Source organism: Aythya ferina (genome assembly GCF_964211825.1).
Source record: "Aythya ferina genome assembly, chromosome: 3".
NCBI lineage: Eukaryota > Metazoa > Chordata > Aves > Anseriformes > Anatidae > Aythya > Aythya ferina.
In genome coordinates this window covers 119,007,636-119,029,443 of record NC_140298.1, presented here as the reverse complement: position 1 = coordinate 119,029,443, position 21,808 = coordinate 119,007,636, and the positions used below count along the sequence as shown (strand labels likewise).

At 64.1% G+C, this 21,808-nt stretch overlaps 1 protein-coding gene across 8 annotated transcripts in view; it reads left to right on the top strand.

Annotated features, from left to right (window-relative positions):
- The first annotated feature begins 210 nt into the window (after window positions 1–210).
- PTK2B (protein tyrosine kinase 2 beta) overlaps window positions 211–21,808 on the top strand; it is a 27,423-nt gene continuing 5,825 nt past the window's right edge. For 3 of the 8 annotated variants that reach the window (XM_084514006.1, XM_084514005.1, XM_084514004.1), the window contains exons 1-22: window positions 211–478; window positions 13,122–13,369; window positions 14,829–15,007; window positions 15,106–15,193; window positions 15,372–15,451; window positions 15,673–15,735; window positions 16,029–16,083; window positions 16,894–17,034; window positions 17,556–17,630; window positions 17,713–17,814; window positions 18,361–18,478; window positions 18,616–18,655; window positions 18,744–18,790; window positions 18,993–19,046; window positions 19,545–19,642; window positions 19,730–19,814; window positions 20,257–20,357; window positions 20,456–20,571; window positions 20,773–20,873; window positions 20,958–21,047; window positions 21,351–21,555; window positions 21,736–21,808. The exon at window positions 21,736–21,808 is cut by the window's right edge and continues 36 nt beyond it. In XM_084514006.1, the coding sequence (XP_084370132.1) occupies window positions 226–478; window positions 13,122–13,369; window positions 14,829–15,007; window positions 15,106–15,193; window positions 15,372–15,451; window positions 15,673–15,735; window positions 16,029–16,083; window positions 16,894–17,034; window positions 17,556–17,630; window positions 17,713–17,814; window positions 18,361–18,478; window positions 18,616–18,655; window positions 18,744–18,790; window positions 18,993–19,046; window positions 19,545–19,642; window positions 19,730–19,814; window positions 20,257–20,357; window positions 20,456–20,571; window positions 20,773–20,873; window positions 20,958–21,047; window positions 21,351–21,555; window positions 21,736–21,808 (2,412 nt within the window). In that variant the 5' untranslated portion in view covers window positions 211–225. Of the gene's footprint in view, window positions 479–646; window positions 752–2,319; window positions 2,363–2,527; window positions 2,721–9,341; window positions 9,417–12,151; window positions 12,309–13,121; window positions 13,370–14,828; window positions 15,008–15,105; window positions 15,194–15,371; window positions 15,452–15,672; window positions 15,736–16,028; window positions 16,084–16,893; window positions 17,035–17,555; window positions 17,631–17,712; window positions 17,815–18,360; window positions 18,479–18,615; window positions 18,656–18,743; window positions 18,791–18,992; window positions 19,047–19,544; window positions 19,643–19,729; window positions 19,815–20,256; window positions 20,358–20,455; window positions 20,572–20,772; window positions 20,874–20,957; window positions 21,048–21,350; window positions 21,556–21,735 lie in introns of those variants that run through there. The other 5 variants (XM_084514007.1, XM_084514008.1, XM_084514011.1 and 2 more) reach the window with 5 other exon arrangements.

Here is a 21,808-nt window from a genome sequence, read left to right as displayed (position 1 = left end):
GGGCGACGCGGGGGTGTCAGCGCTGTGCCCACCCCGCAGCAGCCTCCCACCCTTGCTCCGAGCACCGAGGACTGGGATTTTTCCTCCCAGAAAACCAAAAATCGAGGCCGGGGTTTCCAAGTCCATCATGCAAACAGCTGCTTTCCTGGGACTCGCTCCGGGGTGGGAAGCCCGGAGGATATTTCTCCGGCTCGGGTTGGCCGTCCTGAAGATGGCAGCAATAACATGCAGCAGCCGTGCAGCGGCTCCGAGCGAGTGGGGACCGCTGCATCCCACCCTCCTGCTCGAAGGACACCCCCAGCCGCCTCTCCTGCCTGCGTCTCCCCACTTTCTGCCTGTCTCCGGCACGGCACAACTTCTTCTGCTCCTCTCCTCAGCACGCCAAACCTCTGCTGGAGGGCCCCGGAGCTGCCACCGGTGTCCTCCTCCTCCTCCGGCACCCAGACCCTCCGGCACCGTCCCCTGCACCCTGGCGAAAGTAAGTTGGTGCCTTTTGGCCTCCAGCAGCCCCGTGCGGGGATGCTCGAAGCCGTGCCCAAGCCCCGCTCCCTGCTGATGGGAGAGGTGCTATTAATAAATCCTGTCAGCTTTTATCGCTTCTCTCTGTGCCAAGAAGAGGGTGGTTTGGGGAAGGAGGGGGGGGTCGGGGAGGCGGGGGGAAACCTGTTTCTCTCGAGCATTTCTTAGCTACGAGCTCGCCCTGGGTGCAGGAGCATGGGATGGCTCAGCAGGCTGTTGAACCAGCTCTCCTGTAAGTCTCGGGGCCGTGGGTGGGAGGCTTGGGGTTTTGGGGTTCATTTTGGGCAGGGATCAGCAGGACAAAAGCCTGGCCCTGCTCCCCGGGGGGGGCCGTGCTGCCCGGTGTCCCGCAGTGTCCATCCCAAACTTAACGAGGAGCCCAGGCACCTCCTCGGGAGGGCACGGGGAGAGAAGAAATGTGTGCGGGGAGCTGCTGCAGCTCTCCACGGAGCCGTGGCAGCGAGCAGAGGGGATCCTGGAGCCGGTGGTCTCTGCCCTCACCCCCCCCAAAAACACCACCCATGCTAGGAGGGGGTCACCCATTGCCCGCGGCGCTTTCCCCCCTTGCCCTTTTGCTGGCGATGCTGGCCCGCACGAGGTGTGAGGAGGGAGCTGCAGGGCTTTGATGGCATTTAGGCATGGAAACAGCTCGGCTGGCAAGCGGAGAGTGGGCGCAGGCTGTCAGCGCCGCTCCGCCTGCGTGGGAGAGCCGCCGCGGGATCTCTGGGCTGGCAGAGGGTGATGGTGACCACCCTGTGCTCATCCCTGCTGCTCCTGGTCCCCGAGGTGGGGTTTGTCTGGTCCCTGTGGCTCCTTCCAGCACCCCTCGGGGCGCGAGGAGGTCCTGCTGCAATCCGTGTCCAGCTCTGGGGTGCTCTGGCTGCGTTGGGTGCGTGCAGCGAGGGGGTTGTGCCCCAAACCTTGTGCCTCGAGGGTGAGCTTGGGGCAGGAGGGGAGGAGAGAGGACTGCAAAGAGATGCTGGGGTGAGAGCTGTCACTGAACGCCTCTTCCCAAGGCACCCACGCAGGGAGAAACCCCCCGGACCCCCCTGTGCCACGCCGTGGGGCTGCGGGATGGGGTGCAGCCACCGATGGGCACTCTGCAGGGGACCCCCGGGGAGGTCACGGCTCCCCCAAACCCTGCAGGCAGCGGGGCTGGGTGGTCTCAGCAGCGATGGGGTCCCGATAGCTGGAGCAGGGGCTGCGCCACCCCGATGCAGCCCTCCTCCCCACGGCACGACCCAGCCCCAGAGCCAGATCCCCTATGGGGAAGAGGAATCACTGCTGTGGGGCTGGGGGGGCTTCCCAGGAGGAGCCCGTTAGCCCACGAAGCCTGCGGGGCTGCAGCAGATGCAGTTTGTGGCTTCTGCCTGCAGAGCTGGCGGCAGAAGGAAGACGCCTGCCCGGGTTTAGGGGAAGTGCCCCGCTGCGGCTTCACCCCGCTGCTTCCCCCATCCCGCCCCGCTGCACGGCTGTGCCCCCACAACCCCCCCCCCACCACCACGACCGTGTTTTGGGGTGACCCCCCCTCCTCCTCCAGCTCTTCCTCGGCTCCTCGGTGCCCAGCCCCAGCTGAGGTTAAGTTTTGGCGTTGCTCCGGGGCTGGGGGCACTTTTCCAGGCAGCCCACCTTGCGGAGGGGATCCTCGGCGAGCAAATATCCGGGGAGCCCTGGGGCACCCCGTAAACAGGAGGGGGTGGCCCAAGGCGGTGGTGGTGACGGTGCCAGCCCCCACCCCGCACCCCCGGACGTTGGCACAGCGGCTCTTGCACCATCCTCCTTCCTGCCCCGACCCTTGCGCAGCGCCGGGGCTCCATGGGGGCGGCCTGCCAGCTCTTCCCAGGTACGAGCAGGGAACGGGACCGGCCCCAAACACCGGCTTGCCGGGCTCCGTGCCCAAATTCCCGGATGGGACCTGCCCCGACCCGCACCGTGGGGCCCGGAGAGGGTGGGCAGGTGAGGGGATCCCGGGGCCTTCCTCGCTTTCTGCCTCGTCTTCCTCCTCGGCGGCGTCGCCGTGGCTCTCGCCAGCCCTGGTGAGCCCTATCCGGAAGCGGGCGGCGGGGAGGAGTGGTTTCGGCACCGGTACCAGCCCGCGGGACACGCACCCACCCCGGGCAACCCTCCTGCCGGCGAGGTTGCCGAGCCTCCCACGGGGCCAGCCCGCTCCAAGGCGTCCCCCACGCGCCCCTCAGGCCAAGGTGAGCGCCCACCGCTCGCTTTCGGGGCGAAAAAGGGGAGCGGGGCCGTCGCTCGCATCCGTGCCGGGGTGCTGGGGAAAAGCTGGGCCGTGGTGGCGGGGCGGGAGGTGCTGCTCTGCTATCTGCTGCCAGCTCACTGTTTGCCCAAGGGCAGGGCGGTTTCTCCTGGTGAACCTCGAGAGGAGCAAGGGGGGGGAGAGACGGGGAGGACGAGGGACACGGTGCGAGGGGCTGATGCAACACCCCCGTGCTCACTAGGTGCCGGCGTGCCCGAGTGCTGCTCTGCTTTGGGTGCCTCTCGTTGCAGTTTCTTTTTCCCTTTTGGGCCGGGGTTGTGTCATCCAGGCAGGGCACGCTGCTCCTCCGAAGCCAGCCCCGTCGGGGTGATGCGGGGGGTGAATCTGCCCCTGTCCAAACCGCCCAGAGTAGGGGCTTTTTTAGGGCAAAACGTCCACAGGGCCCTACAACCTGCTGGGGGCAGCCAGCTGCAGTGCCCCTCTGCATCCAAGTGTGGGACAGGGCAGGACAAACTGCATGGGGTCAGCTTTTCAGAGTGCCAGGACAGGAGAGGAGGGCGCACAGAGCTGGGGATGTCCCACGGGGGACACATTGGGCAGCGGTGCCGTGCGGGAGCACCCCACAAGGGGGTCACAACACAGCTCCAAAGGCCAGGCCAGGGCGCACGCACAGCCCGTGGTGTCGGTGTGTGCGTGGCAGATGCAGGCTCAGCCTCGCCGGTGGAGTCTTGCACACGCTGGTGTGAAACCCCACAAGACACACACACGGAGTGCGAGGGCGCCTGCGGGTCCGGCGTGTCCCCAGGCTCTGCGTCTCCACGCCTTCGTGCTCAGCTGCTGTGAGCACTCGGCACCGAGGCTCTTTTCAGGCGGCTGGGGGCTGGGGAGGCAACATCTGAATCATTTTGCTTTTTCCCTGGCACAGTTATTACTCACGAGGAGTAGATGGGAGACGTGAACCTTCCCTGCGAAGCCTTCTCGCATTCCTGAAGGCGAGCGTGCATCCGCAGGTCTCCTCCTCCGCTGAGGCAGCCCGGGGAGCAGGGAGGTTAAAAGCTAGGATGCTCACGGGGAGACACCTCCCTGGGGGAATTTGGGGGCAAAATTTATTTTCCATAGGAAAAATCCTTCCAGGGGGTGACCGTCTCGCTGGCTTGGCCACCTCTCTGCAGCCCGGTGGGGCGGGGGCATCACGGCAAGGCCTCCGAGCTGTGTTTGGGGAAGCAGCTTCAAAGGGGAAGAGGAACACGTCGCGTTCGAAACGCAGCTCCTGCGAGCCGGGGAAACCCCACGGCGTTCAGCCATGTTTTTCGCTCTGGGGGCAGCGCAAACGCTTCGTGTTATAACACAATCCCCAGGTGCTTCCAGCAAAAATCTGCTTCCCACAGGGAAAAACCCACGGCCTCTTCCAGAGGGAGACTTCTCGCGGGCTCCCCGTGCAGCCGCTGGAAAAACACAGCCGCTGGCTGGGCATGACTCATGTCATCCCAGGACGCGAGCTGTGGCCTGGACGTGTCCTTTTCTGTGTGAAAAAGCTGCTGGGCCATGCTGTGCCCCATGGAGGTGGCCTCCAGGGTGGTTACCAGCACCGTGTGCCCCGTTAGGAGATGCAGGAGAGCTCAGCCTCCTCCCTGCCCTCATCCCTCCCCGCAGGGCTGAGTCCTGCCTCGCTCCCCGTGCCTCCCACGCGGCACCAGCCCGACGCCGTGCCCACGCGGCTTCCATCAACTCCCCTTTCAGCACGAGGGCTGCCACGGCCAGGATTTTCCAGGGCGAGCTGGCCCCTGCCTCGCTTCCTGAGCTGCTCTGCCTCCGCTGCTGCTCACCTGCCTCCCTGCACATCCTCGCCGCGCTGCACAGCCACCACAATGCGCGCCGACACAATGCGCGGCCACCACAATGCACCCGCAGCCCGCTGCACGCCCACCACCTCGCACGCTTAGCACCCTGCAGACGCCCCTTCTTTCCCTCCGTGCGGGGGGCTCCCCTTTTTTTTGGGGGCACGCAAGCAGGCTGTGAGTGTCCCCGAGGGTTTCCCTGCCCCGCTGATGCTGGTGGTGCTGCTGAGCTCCAGCTGGCGAGGGCTGGGGGATGGAAAAGGGGCTGGGGGGGCAGGTTGGGGCTCCCCACGCCGTGACCCACAGCACCCCGAGCTGAGGCAGCAGCAGGGCCATAGCAGAGGAGGAGGAAGAGGAGGAGGAGGAGGATGGGGGGGGATTTCCTACAGCTCCCTCTGCCACTACAGCCAGAGGCGAAATACCTGCGCCTGTCCCCGTGGCCGGTTCCAGCCACAGGAGAGGGGAATTTCCACCTGGAGCCTTCTGCTGCCCGTTGTTATCTCCCGAGGCTGAAGCACCGAGGGATTTCAGACGGGAAATCCCCCCCCTTTCCCAGGCCCTGCCCCTCGCAGAGATAGCAAAGGGCGTGCAGCCACGGGAATGCAGCACCCATGGGTGACGTGGGAGCATCGCTGCCCCCCCCTTTGGCAAAGTGAGAGCACTTCTGCCCCCCGTTTTACAAAGTGAGAGCATTTCTGTCCCCATTTTACAAAGAGGGCATCGCTGCCCCAGACATGGTGCTCGGAGAGAGGGGGGGCAAAAAGAAGCTGCCCCCATCCCACAGGAGCTTGGCACAGGGGGCATTCAGGGTGCAGGAGGCCGGGTGCTCCCGGTGCCAACCAGAGCACCACCAGGGAGACATTTATGCGAGGGCGCACGAGGAAAACCTTGAGTTTAAATCCTAGGGGCTGTGCACTGCAGGTTTGATGGAAGATTTTAAAAATCTCCCAGTTTGGGGGAGTTAAAGACGAATAAACGTCGCGTTGCCCCTGCACTGGTGTCCGCAGAGCGATGAGCGCAGAGGGGCAAACAGCAGGAGGCACCTCTGGGGGTCGTTCAGCTTATTTCACTTTTAAAATGGCCTTTAAAATTGTGTTTATGTATTTATTTATTCCGACAAAAAGGTTGGAAACTTAGCAAAGGGTAGAAACTTTGAGCTTTGTGGCGATCTTGCCCTGCACGGGCCTTTTGCAGCGAGCGGCGTGCCAGCGCGCACTGAAACAACCGATGGTGGCAAAATGAAATGCTCGATTAAATGACAGAAATTAATTTCCCCGAACTCAGCAGAGTTCCCCCGAGAAACGCAAACTTCCCCACGTTTTGCAGATCCAAGCCCTGCTGAGAAAGAAGCGTGCTGGGCCAGCGTGGCTCTGCCGGGGGGGACGCTTGGTGCCGAGCCGCGCCGCGGCCGCCTGGGGTGGCGCAGATAAAGCGAGGGGCACGGCGGGACCCCCTCGTGGGCACTGCCCAAACGCTCAGAGCGCCCCGTGCCGGGGCCTGGCAGTTGGGAAAGGGAAAAGACTTTGGGAGGGGGCTCGGTGGTGGCTTCTGAGCTGCTCCAGGCTGTAGAGATGCAGCTCGGGCTTGAGCATGGGGCACGGGCATGGATGCGCAGGGGGACCTGCAGCTTGGCACCCTCTGATGTGATTTCTGCCCCGACACAGCTTGCCCAGGGGGGCTGGAGGAGCTGAGTTTCCTTAATAAAGCAGAGGTGGAGCCGAGGAGGTTAATTAGTGTGTGTTCCAGCAGACACTGGGCACTTTTCATACTGGTAGGAGAGGAAGAACGAGTGCTGCTCCAGTCCGTGAACCCTGCAGGTGTCACACCGTGGTGATGCCAGCCACATCCCACAGATGCTGCCCCACACCAGCCCTGGCTATAGGGTGGGTTATTGCCCCAAACCCTCTCCCCTCCCCAAAATAAAGGATGCAGGCGCAGCATTGCGCGGTACCCGCGTGTTGCCTGGCGACCGGGATGCCTAGCGACCGGCACCCGCCTGCCAAAACCCGATGCTGCGAGCCCTCGGCTTCCTTCTCGAGCAGAAAGGGTACCGGGAAATACGCCCACCATGTTCCCGGAAAGCTGTTCCCCTCTCCGAGGGGAGGCTTTGTGTGCTGCTCGGGGTTATTTTTAACCTGGCGGCGCTTGGGAGGACCATTTTGGTGCGGAGGGATGAGGCTGAGCTCTGAGTCCTGGGCTCAGCCCCGTGTTTTCTGCATCACCCCGAGGGGGGAGCACCTCCAACACCCCCTCTGCTGCTTTCAGGGGCTCGCAGACCCCCCCAACCTGACTTTGGGACCTCTGCCAGGCTGTCGGTGTGCCTTTCCCTCGTGCCTTTTCCCCGTGATGCAGTGCAGGGTTTGGGCACATCTGTAGGGTCCTGGGAGCCTGGTCCTGCAGCAGAATGGGCTGGAAGCTTTGGGGAGGGAAACGTGCTGCTTATTGCTCCTGCTCACCTGGAGTTTTGCTGGAAAATCGCCGTTTCCAAGCAGTCTGCGGCTGGAGGCTCTCAGGGGCAGCACGCCTGGGTGAGCAGAGACGGCTTTGAGGATGGACCACGCTGCCCACAGAGCCTGGGGATGCTCGGGGAGGGGGTCCCTTGCCCTGGCTGTGCCAGGGGGCTTGCTGCTAGCTGGAGCACGGAGAATCTGATGGCTTTGGCATGGCAAAGGGACAAAATTTGGGCATTTTCAGCCTGGAAGCTCTCCGTCAGTGCGGAGACCAGAAGGGACTGGTGTGGCAAACAAGCCCGGCGGGGACATTTTGCCTTCGGGACCCCGTCCCTGAGCATTTTTGGGGAGGTTTCTGTGCTTGCAGGGAGCCTGGTGGCGAGCTGTTCCTGCGCAGATGGCCGTGCCGCGTCCCCTCGCCGGCTCCGTGCCGGGAACACGCGGATCTTTCCCCGTGCCTGAGTCACCCCCCTTGGGGAGCTGCCGGCCGTGGGCGTCACGGCAGCTCGCCGTGCCTAATTCCTGATATTCGGGAGCCTGCTGCCCCCACCGCCTGCCTGGGTGCACCGGGCTGGGAGGTGGGATGCGTGTCCCGGCACAGCCCTGCGCCCAAAAACACCCAGACCCTATAAAAATGGGGGTGGGTTGGGGTGAGGGGGGGATAATGCCCCTGCGGCACGAGAGGTGTCAGGTGGAGATGTGCTGGGACCCATCCTCGATGGGGTCTGGGGGTGCTTTTGGATCACTGGCAGCGTTTTTGGGTGTCACGGGGCGCCAGGGGTGTCAGCGGGGGGTTGGTTTGGTTTGGGGTCTGCAAGCAGAGAGGACGGCACCCCCTGTACCTGCTCCAACACCCCCCTTTTGGGGCAGCCCATCCCCATGGCTGGAGCTTGTGTCATTTCCTCCCTCTGCTTTGTGAAATTTGCTTCCTCCGGGCATCACGTGGCGGGGCCAGCAGCACCATCCCGCACACCCCGACCCCACTGCAACGGGACACTCGTCCTGCTGTCCCCATCACCCCAACCCTGCTGTCTTTTTGCCTTGCCTTCCCTGCCTGGACAGGCAGCAGTCCCCGAGGCAGGGCATGGTGCTCCCATGGGGTTCCCGGGGCTGTATTTGGGGTCCGGCTGGTGCAAAACCTGGGACAAATCCCCTATGGGTGGGAGAAGGGGATGGAGACCTGGGGGGGATGTCGCTGGAGGTCTCAGCAGCACCCCAAGGTGGTTTTGTGCTCCCCACCCTGTGTCTACAGCGGGGAGGTGAAATCCTGCTCGTGGGGGACATGGGGTTGGCGTGATGGGAGCGGGGCAGGGTGGGTTTGGGGCAGATACGGGGAGCAGACACCCCAGATAAGGCAGGGACCCACAGGGAGGTGGCTGCAGAGCGCCCGGCCCCACTCCCTGCTGCTGGGTCTGCCTGTATGGGGGTGAAACGAGCTGTCCTTGGGGTGTCCAGGGTCCCTCACCCTTTTCCCAGAAGGAAGGGGAAACTGAGGCACACAGGCTTGGTGCGGGGCTCCCGGCACCCTAAGGCTCCTGGGGTGGGACGGGCAGCGCTGTGGGGGCCCCCAATTGTCCCCAGCCTTTGGGATCTCGTCCCTGGCTTTTGGGATCTTGTCTCTGGCTTTTGGGATCTCGTCCCTGGCTTTTGGGATCTCGTCCCTGGCCATTGGGATCGCCACTGCCCGGGGTGCTCCGGGGGCACCTTGGCACGGAGCGCAGCGCTGCAGCCCCCGGGAGGGGGGCAAGGGGCTGGGGGCTGGGGTTTTGTTTTTTTGGGGGGGGTCCTGGAGCTGAGCAGGGAGCAGGCAGCATGGTTTGGGGTGCCATAATCTGGATGCTGGCATGAGGGACGGAGCCCCCTGACCAGGGGACTGGGGGGCTGGGGTAAGTGGTGGGTCCCCGCTGCCCCAGCCCTGTGGGAGGAGGGGGGCTTGCAGCCCCAAACTGGGGGCTGGGGGGTGGAAATGCAGCGGGTTTGGGGCGCTTTGAGGCAGATTTGGGGATGTGGGGGGCAAGGGGGCTGTGTGCGGGGGGATATGGGGCGGGACGGGGAGCATGGGGCCGGAGCCGACTGACCCAGGGTGAATTAGGGGGACAATGAGGGGGGTTCCTTGCTGTGGGGTGGGCAGGGAAGAGGGCTGGGTGCTGCTGCGCACCCAAACCCTTGCCCCACACTTTGTGGGGTGTTTTGGGGGTGTTTTTTTTTTTGGGGGGGGGGAGAGCCGTGCCTCAGTTTCCCCACTTGCACCCCGTGCACGGCACATGTGCGAGCATGAGCTGCGTGACAGGCACTATGCAAATGCCTCCGCACGGCCCCGTCACCAGGAAGAGGCAGCACCGCCGGCACGGGCTCGGGGGGGACACACAGGGGACGCCCCCCCCACTTTCCGTAAGTGCCCCTCACCTCCTGCTCCCCCCCAAAAAAAAAAACAGCTTCCCTGGGGGCAGCACTGGGGCGCAGCCCCTCGCCCCGTTCTTCTCGACCATGGGGGCTGAGAACGGGCAAACTCGTCACACCGAGCTCGGGGAACAGTGGGGGGGCTCAGCTGGGGGTGCACAGGGATGTGTGGACCCCCCCCCCCTCCCCACAGTGGCTGGGGTTTGGGTAGGGCTGGGGGGGAAGCGGTGCCCGAGCACGGAACCTTTCCGCGTCCCCGGAGCGAGCGGCGGCGGCACCAGAAACTTCCCGGTGCGCCCCGTGTGTGGGAGGCTGGGTGCAGGGGGGGGGGCGTTTTAGGGTGCCCCAGCACAGCCCCAAGGAGACGGGGAGGGTCTGTAGGGGGGGCGCAGGGGCTTCGGAAGGGGGCTGGTGGCGGTGCTGGGGTGCAGGGGCTTGGTTTCGGTTCGGGGTCGCTGTCCTCACACGGCACCGCTGCACCCGGGGCAGAGCCGGGATCCCTCGGACCCCTTCCCTGTGCCAGAGGGGAGGTGAGAAGGCAGGGGGGGAAATATGGGGTGCTGCCCCTTCTGCACCCTGAAAATGAGGGCTGTGTATGGCCAGGTGAACGTGGGGCATGGCCACCCCAGATGAGGGGTCCTTGGGGTGCCCAAGGCGGCGGGGATGCGCCCCGGGGTGCTGTGCCTGCTTCCTAACTTTTTTATTCGGCTGGGCATCTCGTGCAGGGATTTGGAGGGGGTTGTGAGGGCGTGGGGTGCTCTGTGGGGTGCTCCCCACGTCCCCCACCGGGGTGGGGACACGCGGGGGGGCACCCAGCCCCTGGTTCTGTCCCCTGGGCTCGGCCCCAGCGAAAGCGCAAGGGGCCGCGTCATGGGAACGGGGCTGGGGAAAGCGAACCAGAAGGGAAGGAAGGTGGGGAGAAAGAAGAAGCAGGCACTGCACACACCCTGAGAAACGCCAGCGCGTGTCCTAAAGCTCTTCCCACCCGGGAGCTGAGCTTTGTGGCCCCGTCCCCACCGTGACACCCCCGGGAGGGTGCCCCCGACACCCGGGGGACACGGGGCTCGGCTGTAGGTGCCCGGGGCTCGCAGGAGAAGCTGCTGTGCAATTTGGTGAGGAGTTTGTGAATTTGGGGACGGGGGGGGACACCGAGGGGCAGCGAGGGGCTGGCCGACACTCCTGGGTGGAAGGAGAGGTGTCACCAAGGGGGGGGGGACCCATCCTCTGCTGGCGAGCAGCAAAACCCCAAGCGAATATTTCTGCCCCCGGTGCCGGGCCAGGCTGGGGGCTTGCTAATTCTGCTCGGCCCTATCTCTATTTCGATCTCGGTGAGCAGGAAGCAGGGGGAGGCCAGCACAGCGAGGCTGGGTGGCCACAGCGTCAGGCACGGCATGGCCACCGTGGGCGGGGGGCACCGGCGGTCCCTGCACGCACACCCCCCCCCCCAACCCCTCTCACAGCCCTCCTGGGGAGCGGGGAGGCCACGGGGTGCATCGCTGCAGGGCCAGGGGCTGTCGGAGGGCTCCGCAAAAGGATGTGGCTTGCTGCGAGATCCTCCCTGCGCCTTGCTGCGAAGCCGAGAAAAGAAAAGAAAAGAAAAAAAAAATACGGTGTGAAATGTGTGAGCGCACACGCACAGCAACCCCGAGACTTTGGGGTTGTGAGGGATCCGAGGGTGCCTGGCTGCATCTCCCCTGCCCCCGGGGGTTGCTGCCCCAGTGTCCCCACGGAATCTTGGTGATGCTCCAGCAGAAAAGAAGGGGAAAAGGGAAAAAAATGGGGAGGAAGAAAAGCCAGCGGGCAGCCTCGAATCCTGCACGAAGCGCCTCGCCGGGCGCTTTCCTACTCCAGGCACCACAAGGCGCACGTTGGGGTTGCTCCTGCCCTGTCCCCAGCCATACCAGGGGCTGTCACATCCCCCTGGGCATTTTGGGGTTGCTCTAACACCGTCCCCAGCAGTACCAGAGGTTGTCACATCCCCCTGGGTGCTTTGGGGTTGTCCCTGCACTGTCCCCATCTGTACAGCCCCACGGGCACGCTGCGGAGAGCGGGGACCCCTCGGGTGCCACCCTCCCCATCCCCTGCTGCCTTCCAGGTCCCTTTGCCACCTGCCTGGATCCACAGGGAAAACCCCTCCGGGTGTCCCTACATCCTCCCCAGCCCCCCCAGTGCCTCCAGAAATGATTCCTCCAGGGCAGGGACCCCCCAAACCGGGGCCGTTCCCACGCGGCAGCCCAGGTTCGTCCCACAAGCAGCCGGGCTGCTGTTTGCAAACAGCCTCCTGCCAGTTAATCAGTAACTCGAGGGCCGAGCTCTCAGCGAGGGCTTGGACCCAGGAAGGGCCCTACAACGGGTGAATTTCCACATTTATGGTTGCACAACCAAAGAGCACAGCCTGGGAAAGCCGCTGGCACCGAGCGAGCGGCCCCAGGGCACGCAGGACAGGGTTTTCCCCGTCCCTCCTGCCAGCCCTCCCCAAACACCCCACAAAAAAAAAGATTTGGGATCAATCCACGATCCCATGCCCTTTTAGATCGACGCAGGCTGATTTTATTTTATTTTTTTTTCCTTTTTTTTTTCTTTTTTTTTCTGGTAAAACGAAAACTCAAACCACTTCCCCTCCAGCCTGCGGGACGTTTCGCGAGCGGGCTACCTGTTCGGAAGGCCTCTAAAAATAAAAAGGGCCAATCGATATAAAAAAAAAAAAAAGCGCTGCCCTTCCGCGTGGTGACGGGCCCGGGGTTGCTCTCTCCCCCTTTCTGCTCGTGTCTCTGCGCGGAGCCCTCGGCTAAATTTGGCTCCGCTAGGAAGTGGCGCTGCGCCGTGGCACGGGGCGAAGCCTTGTCCTGCTTTTTCTGGGGCCGTGGACGGAGGGAGAAAGGGGTGAGAATGGGACCGGGTGTGTGGGATGGAGGGCGAGGGGTGGCCGCTGTGCTGGGAGAGCTGGGGCCAGAGCTGGGTAACGGAGCCCAAGCCCCGTGCGCACGGCGGTGTCCGCGCGGAGAGGGACAGCAGCGAGCTGCTGGGGACGCAGGGGTTGTGGCAAAGGTGCTGGGGGTGCTGGGGTGCTGCTCTGGAGGTGCTGGGGGCACAGAGGAGGTGTTGGGGACAGAGGGACACATTGTTCTGGAGGTGCTGGGGACCCAGGGACACTGTGCTGGAGATGCTGGGGACACTGGGGTGTTGCTCTGGAGGTGCTGGGGACACAAAGGAGGTGCTGGGGACACAGGAGCATAGCTCTGGGGGTGCTGGGGATACAGGGACACTTTTCTGGAGATGCTGGGGACACAAAAGATGTGCTGGGGGCACAGGGACACACTGTTCTGGAGGTGCTGGGGACACTCGGGTGTTGCTCTGAAGGTGCCGGGGACATGGGGACACTTTTCTGGAGGTGCTGGGGACACAAAGGGGGTGCTGGGGACACACAGGTCCTGCCTGGAGGTGCTGTGTCAGGACGCAGGCAGTGCTCGGTGGCCGTGTGTGCCTGGAGGGGAGCACACGGGGAGGGTGAGCACCCTCACACACTCCTTTCCCTTTCCCTTTCCATCTCTCCATCGCTCTCCATCCCTTCATCCCCTTCCCTCCTTCCCATACGGGTGCCCCTACCCCATCCCCATCCCCGCAACCCCCTGGGGTACCCCTCCTCTCTCTCCCACCGCCCCCAGACCCCCCAGCAATATTTTCCTCTCCCCGCAGGGAAGGGATGCTCAGCTCCTAGCGCCCCGGGCGTGCTGAGGATGTCGGCGGTCCCCGAGCCCCTGGGGCGCCCGCGGAGCAGCTCCTTCCGCAGCCTGGGCGGCACGCTGGAGGCCACGCTGGGCATGGGGCCGCTGGAGGCCGAGCGGGAGGAGATGCGCATCCTCAAGGTGTGCTTCTACAGCAACAGCTTCAACATGGGCAAGAATTTCAAGCTGGTCAAGTGCCCGGTGACGACGGAGATACGGGTACGTTGGGCAGGGAGGCGCACGGGAGGGCACTTGGTGTGTCTCGGGGCATTTTGTCCGTCTGGCATCAGGGGGAGATCCTGGCAGGAGGTTTTCTCACGGCTTGGTAGCTCCCAGAGCCCCTGGGCTCCAAATCTTGGGGGGCAGAGAGGAGATTTGGTTGTCCCCAGCAGCTCAGCTTGGAGAGGGCGAGGGTTCCTCTGCCCCACGGTCAGTTCCTGCAGCAGGGCTCAGCCCCACCGAGTCGCTCTGCCCCTTTTTGGACAGCAAAAAAGAGTTTGGCCATGGTTCATCCCTCTGTGGATGTTTTGGGGTGGTTTCCAGCATCCCAGAGGGGATTTGGGTGCAGGGGGTGACGCTGCTCCCTCTCGGGGGGAAGCCCAGGTGGAGGGGATCAGAGCTGAGCCGGGGGTCGCTCCTGGGACATCCCCTCCTCGTGTCCCCCGGGAGGAGCTCGTGGCGTGGCAGAAGGGCTTGGAGACGAGCACAGGAGTGGTTGGAGAAGGAGAGGACTCATCGGGAGATGGCTGTGGGGAATGCAAGCGGGGACAAGGAAACGGAGAGGGTCTGGCTGTCCCCGGGGCTGGGCATGGGGCCGGGATGCTCCGGGTCGCTCCTCCCCAGGCCAGAAGCTGCTGTGGCTTCAAGCAGGACACCCTCAGGGACAGAACTTCCCCAGGGGCTCCTGGTGGCTTGGAAACCATGCTTGGATTTGGAGATCCCAAAGCTACAAGGAGCTGGAGACGGGGAGATTTTATTTCAGAAGGACTTGCTCTGACCTGCGGACCTAGGCGCAACCGCCAGCATTTCGCACCCCCCCCCCCCCCAAAGCAAGGCACAGCGCTCGCTGCAAGGCACAGCTCGGGCTGTGCCATCAGCTTGTGCTCACTTTTTGGCCTCCAGCCAGAGAGCAAAGGCCAGGCAGGAGCTGCAGGGCTGTGCGTGCCACCCCGCTGTCCCCACACCCGTGGGCACGGTGCCCGCGGTGCCAGCCGCGGTGAGGAAACGCCTGCCCCGACAGCTTGCCCTCAACACATCAGGACAGCTCTGCTGAGCTTCCAGGCTGGAAATGACCCTTTCAGGCTTTTTGTCCCCAAACAACACCCCAAAAAAAAACACGGTCGCCTTCGGGCTGTGTCTCTGCAGAGCAGGCTGGAGAGCTCGAGCGGCGGCTGCAGGGGCTGAGCACGGGGCTGTGCTGGGTTTCCTCCTCGTGGCTGAGCTGGCTGAAGCTCATCTGCAGACCTTGGTGGCTTGGGGTCAAGTCCGTGGGGCAGGTGGCGAGAGCAATTTGGGCTCTGTGCGAGGACACACAGGGTGCCCACGCTGAAACCGCAGCAGCTCTGAGCCGGAGCCGGCTGCAGCGCAAGGGACACAGAGGGGGGACAGGGTTTGGGGAGGGTCCTGGGGGCTTTCAGGGGGCTTAGCCCCGCTCCTCCCTGCCCCATCCCGTCCCCAGGAGGTGATCAAATCCATCCTGGTGAGCGGCCGCATCGGGCCCGACATCAAGCTGGCCGAGTGCTACGGGCTGCGCCTCAAGCACGTCAAGTCGGACGAGATCCACTGGCTGCACCCCGAGCTGACGGTGGGCGAGGTGCAGGAGAAATACGAGTGCCTGCACCTGGAGGCCGAGTGGAGGTAGGGGACGGAGCCCTCGCTTGCGGGGGTCCCTCTCCGTGCCCCCCCCCAGCCCGCCCCTCTGGGGATCTCACCGGGGGCTGTGCCGTGTCCCCCAGGTACGACCTGCAGATCCGCTACCTGCCCGAGGACTACATGGAGCGCTTCACAGAGGACAGGACCACGCTGCTCTACTTCTACCAGCAGGTCTGGGGGGGTCCACCAGCACCAGGGGCATCACCTCCTCCCCACCAGAACCCCCCCCCATGGTCCCATGGCAATAAATCCCCCCCCTCGTCCTGGGTCGGGATGCCGGAGCGCATGGACCCTTGGGGATGCAGGTGGCATCCTCTCCACCCCCTGATCTCCCTTTCTGCCCCCCCAGCTCCGAAGTGAGTACATGCAGAACTACGCCAGCAAGGTGAGCGAGGGCATGGCCCTGCAGCTGGGCTGCCTCGAGCTCAGGTAGGTGCCCCTGGGTGTTTTTTTTTGGGAGGGGGGCACAGCGGGGGGCTGGCAGGATGAGCAGCCGGGAGGGTTTTGGGGGTGGCAGCAGCGGGAGGGGGCTTCCAGCACCTTGCATGGGGGGGCTCTGCACTAAGGGGAAGGACGTGGAGGAGGGATTTGAGGGGGGGGGACACGCGTGGTGATGTGTGGGTGGCCGCCTGATGTCACTTTTCTCGCAGGAGGTTTTACAAGGACATGCCCCAAAACGCCCTGGACAAGAAGTCCAACTTCGAGTTCCTGGAGTGAGTAGGCACAGCCCGTCCTGAAGCCCTGGGGTCTCCCCGAGAGACCCCCACAGCCCCCCCCACCCCTCATCCACCCCCCTTCCAGCCTGCTCTAGGGCTCCAAGCCTCCTCATCCTCCCTCATCCATCACCTCGCTGGCGTGGGGTGGGTGGGGGAAGCTCCCCAAGGAGCACCCCATGGCCCCGGGCACCCCCTGCTCCCCCCTTTGCTGGTGTGCCCCCCCCTTGCATTACGGGTCCTTTTTGGGTCCCTATGGGGCCATTAATGCCTGTGGGGTCTCTGCTCCCCAGGAAGGAGGTGGGCCTGGACCTCTTCTTCCCCAGCCAGATGCAGGAGAACCTGAAGGTGAGGGGCGTGCGCCCGGGGTGGGGGGGGTCCGAACACCTACAGGCAGGGTGTGGGGGCACACCTGGGTGCCTGGGGGTGTCCGTGTGTGTGTGCACCAAGGCGTGTGCGGGGCTGTGTGTGCATCTGCACGCGGGGACGGGGCTTGGCACACGCTTGTGAGGGTGTTTTGGCGGAGATACGCATGTGAGCACACACGAGTGGCCGTGGGGGGGGGGGGCTGTGACACGCACAGCGTGTCTGCTGGCAACGTGAGCGTGCACACGTGTGTGTACGTGGCTGTATCATGCACACACGTGCACGTGAGCATTTCTGCCCTCGTGGAGTACCTGCAGGCACACACATCCATACGCATGCGCACACAAGCGTGGCCACATGTGCAAGGGTTTGCGTGCGCACGCATGCGTGCACACCTACCCACGTTCTTGTGCACACACATGGAGCTGTGCTGGCATGCACACACGTGTCCCTGTGCACACAGATGAGCACAGATTAACTTCTTTACTGAAAGGGTTGTGAGGCATTGGAACGGGCTGCCCAGGAAAGTGGTGGAGTCACCATCCTTGGAAGTCTTCAAAAGACGTTTAGATGTAGAGCTTAGGGATATGGTTTAGTGGGGACTGCTAGCGTTAGGTCAGAGGTTGGACTCGATGATCTTGAGGTCTCTTCCAACCTAGAAATTCTGTGATTCTGTGATTCTGTGCGTGCCCTGCTGTGTCTGTGTGCGTGCGCCCCGCGGCGCGCCGCGGCCAGGTCCCCGCGGGGTGCCGGGTGCCCCGGTGCCGTGTCCAGCAGCCTCCCTGCCCGCAGCCCAAGCAGTTCCGCAAGATGATCCAGCAGACCTTCCAGCAGTACGCCCTGCTGCGGGAGGAGGAGTGCATCCTCAAGTTCCTGCACACCCTCGCCACCTTCGCCAACATCGACCAGGAGAGCTACCGCTGCGAGCTCATCGTGAGTCCACGGGAGGGGATGGGGGGGGCACGGGATGGTCCCCCCAAGCTTCCAGGGTGGTCCTGAAGCCCCCATCACGGGCTGGCACTCGGGGTTGTGCCCACCGTGCCCGTAAACCCAGCCAGATTTGGGTGAAAATGCCAGGGTGGGGTTGTGAGCGCGCACCCAGAGCATCCCCAGCAGCTTTTGGTGACAGCGTGGCCAAAGCCACCTGGTTGGGGGGGACACTTGGGGGGCTTCTCCCTGCTGTGTGGGTTTCCCCCCGGGCTCCGGGGCAGGGGAGCAAGCCCAGAGGGTTCGAGCAGGAGCCTGAAGGTTGCTGAAGGTGGAGAAGTGCCCACGCCGGGCCCCTTGCCTTGCACCATCCTCCTCTCACCTTGGAGCTCGCCCCTCTCCAAGCCCCTCCTGGAGGCGGTCGGTCTCTCTCAGGGGGTGTCGCAGAAAATGGGGAGGGGGGGAGAGCTGGTTTTGGGGGAAAACCCTACAAAATTGACCTCCTCTGTCTGCTCCCCGTCCTGCAGCAAGGGTGGAACATCACGGTGGACCTGGTCATTGGGCCCAAGGGCATCCGGCAGATGACGAGCAAGGAAGCCAAGGTAGGGGGTCCCCGAGAAAAAGGGGGGGTTGTGAGGACCCCCCGCTGGTTCTGACAGCGTGGGGCCGTGCCTCTGTCCCCAGCCCACCTGCCTGGCCGAATTCAAGCACATCAAGTCCATCAGGTGCTCCAGCGTGGAGGAGGGCAGGGCCGTGCTGCAGCTGGGGCTCAGCGGCACCCCCCAGGTGAGGGGGGCCAGGTTTGGGGCTGGGGAGGGGGGGGACACTTGTGGGGATTTGTTGGTGGGATGGGGATGGCCGTGGGGTGGCAGCGCTGCCCTACAGGACGTTGGGGGCTGTCATGGTCCTGCCTGGAGATGCTGCTGGGGGGGTCTGCCCCCAGACAGAGCCCACCCAAAGTGCCCTTGTCTGGGGGGGTTTGGGGTTGTGGTGCTTGCGGTGATGGTGCTGGGGAGCTTGGGGTCATCCCCATCCCATCCCATCCCATCCCATCCCATCCCCATCCCATCCCATCCCATCCCATATCCCATCCCATCCCATCCCATATCCCCATCCCATCCCATCCCATCCCATCCCATCCCCATCCCATCCCATCCCATCCCATATCCCATCCCATCCCATCCCATATCCCCATCCCCATCCCATCCCATCCCATCCCATCCCATCCCATCCCATATCCCCATCCCATCCCATCCCATCCCCATCCCCACACCCCCCCACCCCTCAGCTCACGGCGTGCAGCCCCTCACCCACCCCCCTGTCCCCCCCCAGTCCCTATCCATCAAGACATCCTCTCTGGCCGAGGCGGAGAACATGGCAGACCTCATCGACGGCTACTGCCGGCTGCAGGGGGGCTTGGAGACCTCCCTCATCGCCTTCCCCAGGAGAGGTGGGTGCCCAGGAGGCCGGACACCTCCCCAAAAACCATCCCAAAACATCATGGGGGAGCTGGGGGGGGTGCCTGCCCTTCTCCCCTTGGAGAGGCGAGGGGACACCGGGGGGGTGACCGCTGCTGTCCCCCTGCAGAAAGGGAGAAGAGGAGCAGCCTGCCGCGGATCCCCAGCCCGTGAGTAGTGCACAGACCCCCGGGGGGGGGACCGGGACCCCTACCCTTATCCCAACCCCACTGGTGACCCCGTACTCCCACCCCAAAGGCACCTGGAGGAGCGGCACTCGGTGCTGGCCGACAGCGTGAGCGTGGGTGAGTCTGGGGGCTTCGTCCCCCTTTTCCTTCCCCCCCACCCATCCCAGTGGGGTGTTGGAAGGGGTGGGGGGGCTGCGATTTGGTGTGGCAGGGAGGGGGGGGGTGCAGCCGAGCACCCCGGGTGCAAACCAGGCCAGCCCAGGGCACCGAGGGTCGGATCCTGCCCGCACTGCTGCCCCCGCCCTCCTTTTTGCCCTAGACTCCGATATTTACGCTGAAATCCCCGACGAGTCCTCAAGGCCGAGGTCTGGAGGTGGGTGTCACCCCCGGGTGCCTTCACACCCGTCACCCCCCTTTCTCACCCCATCCCCGCCAGCCCCCCGAAATTGGGAGTGAGGTTTTGGTTTTGGATGGGGATGGGGATGGGATGGGATGGGATGGGGATGGGATGGGATGGGGATGGGAATGGGATGGGAATGGGATGGGATGGGGTGTGGGGATGGGATGGGATGGATGGGATGGGATGGGGATATGGGATGGGATGGGGATATGGGATGGGATGGGATGGGATGGGATGGGATGGGATGGGGATATGGGATGGGATGGGATGGGATGGGGATGGGATGGGATGGGATGGGATGGGATGGGGATGGGATGGGATGGGGATGGGATGGGATGGGATGGGGATATGGGATGGGGATGGGATGGGATGGGATGGGATGGGATGGGATGGGATGGGATGGGATGGGATGGGATGGGATGGGATGGGATGGGATGGGATGGGATGGGATGGGCGCCCTCGTCCCTTCAGTGCAGCACTACGGGATCTGCCGGGAGGACGTGACGCTGGGCAGGATCCTGGGGGAAGGCTTCTTCGGAGAGGTGTACGAGGGCACCTACACCAACCCGGTGGGTGAGCCGTGCTCCCCTGACCCCCGTTTGCCCCCTTTATATGGGGGGGGAGCGGGGTGGAGCTGCCCCTGCCTCTCCTTGCAGAAGGGGGAGCGGGTCAACGTGGCCGTGAAGACCTGCAAGAAGGACTGCAGCCCCGAGAACAAGGACAAGTTCCTGAGCGAGGCGGGTACGTTGGGGGGCTGCCTCTTTTTGGGGTTCCTCTGCAGCACCCCGTACCCTGTGGGGCATGGGGGGAGCCTGTAGGGTGGCTGGGGTGGGAGACAGGGCACGGTCTGTCCCCGTCCCCCCTGCTTGGGGACGCATTGCCATTGAAACGTGGATCACAGCAGATGGAGGAGGGGTCCCATGTGCTCCCCCCTGACGTGGCTGTTGCCCCAAATACCCATTTTTTTGGGAAGATGGGGAGGAAAAGCTGCTGAAAGCTTGCTGGGAGCGGGTGGGCACCATCTGTGCGCAAAAACCCATGGGACCCCCAGCCCTCCCTGGCAATTCCCGCTGCTCCCTCTCTGTGGCTTCATGGCAGGGAGGTTCCCCTGCACCCATGGGTGCCGTTTGGGCTCCTGGAGGGCCCCCCCCTTTTTGGGGTGTCTGAGGAGGTCTCCCCGCAGTGCTGATGAAGAAGCTGGACCACCCGCACATCGTGAAGCTGATCGGCATCGCCGAGGAGGAGCCCACCTGGATCATCATGGAGCTCTACCCCTACGGGGAGGTACATGGGGAGGAAAACTGAGGCTTTGGGGACCCCCAACCCGCCTCAGTGCCACCCTATCAGCCCCTGACCCCCTCCCCGTCCCCGTCCCCTTGCAGCTGGGGCAGTACCTGGAGCAGAACAAGCACTGCCTCGCCGTGCCCACCCTCATCCTCTACGCGCTGCAGATCAGCAAGGCCCTGGCGTACCTGGAGGCCATCAACTGCGTGCACAGGTGGGGTGGGCAGCGTGGGGCGGGGGGGGGCAGATTTGGGGAGCGGGACCATGCGAAAGGCAGAGGCCGGGGAGCCCTTTGTAGACCTTTTTTTGGGGAGCCCTTCGCAGACCCATTTTTGGGGAGCCGGAGGAGCGGGTTGGTGTGGGTAGGGGGGGGGGGGTCCAGCCCTTCTCCATAACCAAGGGTCTCTCCTCGCAGGGACATCGCGGTGAGGAACATCCTGGTGGCCTCCCCGGAGTGCGTGAAGCTGGGGGACTTCGGGCTCTCCAGGTACATCGAGGACGAGGAGTATTATAAAGGTAAGGGGAGCACGAGGGGGCCAGGGGCTCGCTTCGGCCCCTCTGCAGCCACGAGCACGGCCCCCGTCTGCCTCCCCCCTGCAGCATCCGTCACCCGTCTCCCCATCAAGTGGATGTCCCCCGAGTCCATCAATTTCCGACGCTTCACGACGGCCAGCGACGTCTGGATGTTTGGTGCGTGGTGGGACGGGGATGGAGCAGGTCCTGGGCACATCCCGGGGCTCCATCCTGCTGCACGGGGATAAATCCTGCCCTGCTGCAGGGGTGTCGCTGAGTTTTGGGCAAAGGCACCCTAGGAAAGGGCTCGCTGCAGTCCAAGCATCCCCAGAGGACTCGTGGATTTGGGGTGCTCATGGGGCTGGGGGTGAAATGCCAAGAACACCACAACCTGCCACCGGGTCCCCAAGACCCCAGGGCGAGGGGTTGGTCCCCGGGGTGCTCCAGCATCATCTGGGGGGCTTCCCCTGTGCCCCACAGCCGTGTGCATGTGGGAGATCCTGAGCTACGGCCGGCAGCCCTTCTTCTGGCTGGAGAACAAGGACGTGATCGGGGTGCTGGAGAGGGGCGACCGCCTGCCCAAACCTGACCTCTGCCCGCCCGTCCTCTACACCCTGATGACACGCTGCTGGGACTACGACCCCAGCGAGAGGCCCAAGTTCAAGGACCTGGTCTGCAGCTTGAGGTGAGCAGGGGAGGTTTTGGGTGCTGTGCCTTCCCCGTGGTCCTTTCCCGGTCCTTTCCCTCGGCTCTCCCCATCCCTGCGTGCGCCCTCCTGGTTTCCACCCCTATCCCACCCGTGCGTCCCCATATCCCTGCTGCAGGGGGCTGTGACAATCCCTTGTGCTGTCCCTCTCCCCCTCAGTGACATTTACCTGATGGAGAAGGAGCTGGCCAAGGAGCAGGAGCGCAACAACCGCCACCGGCCTCCCAAAATC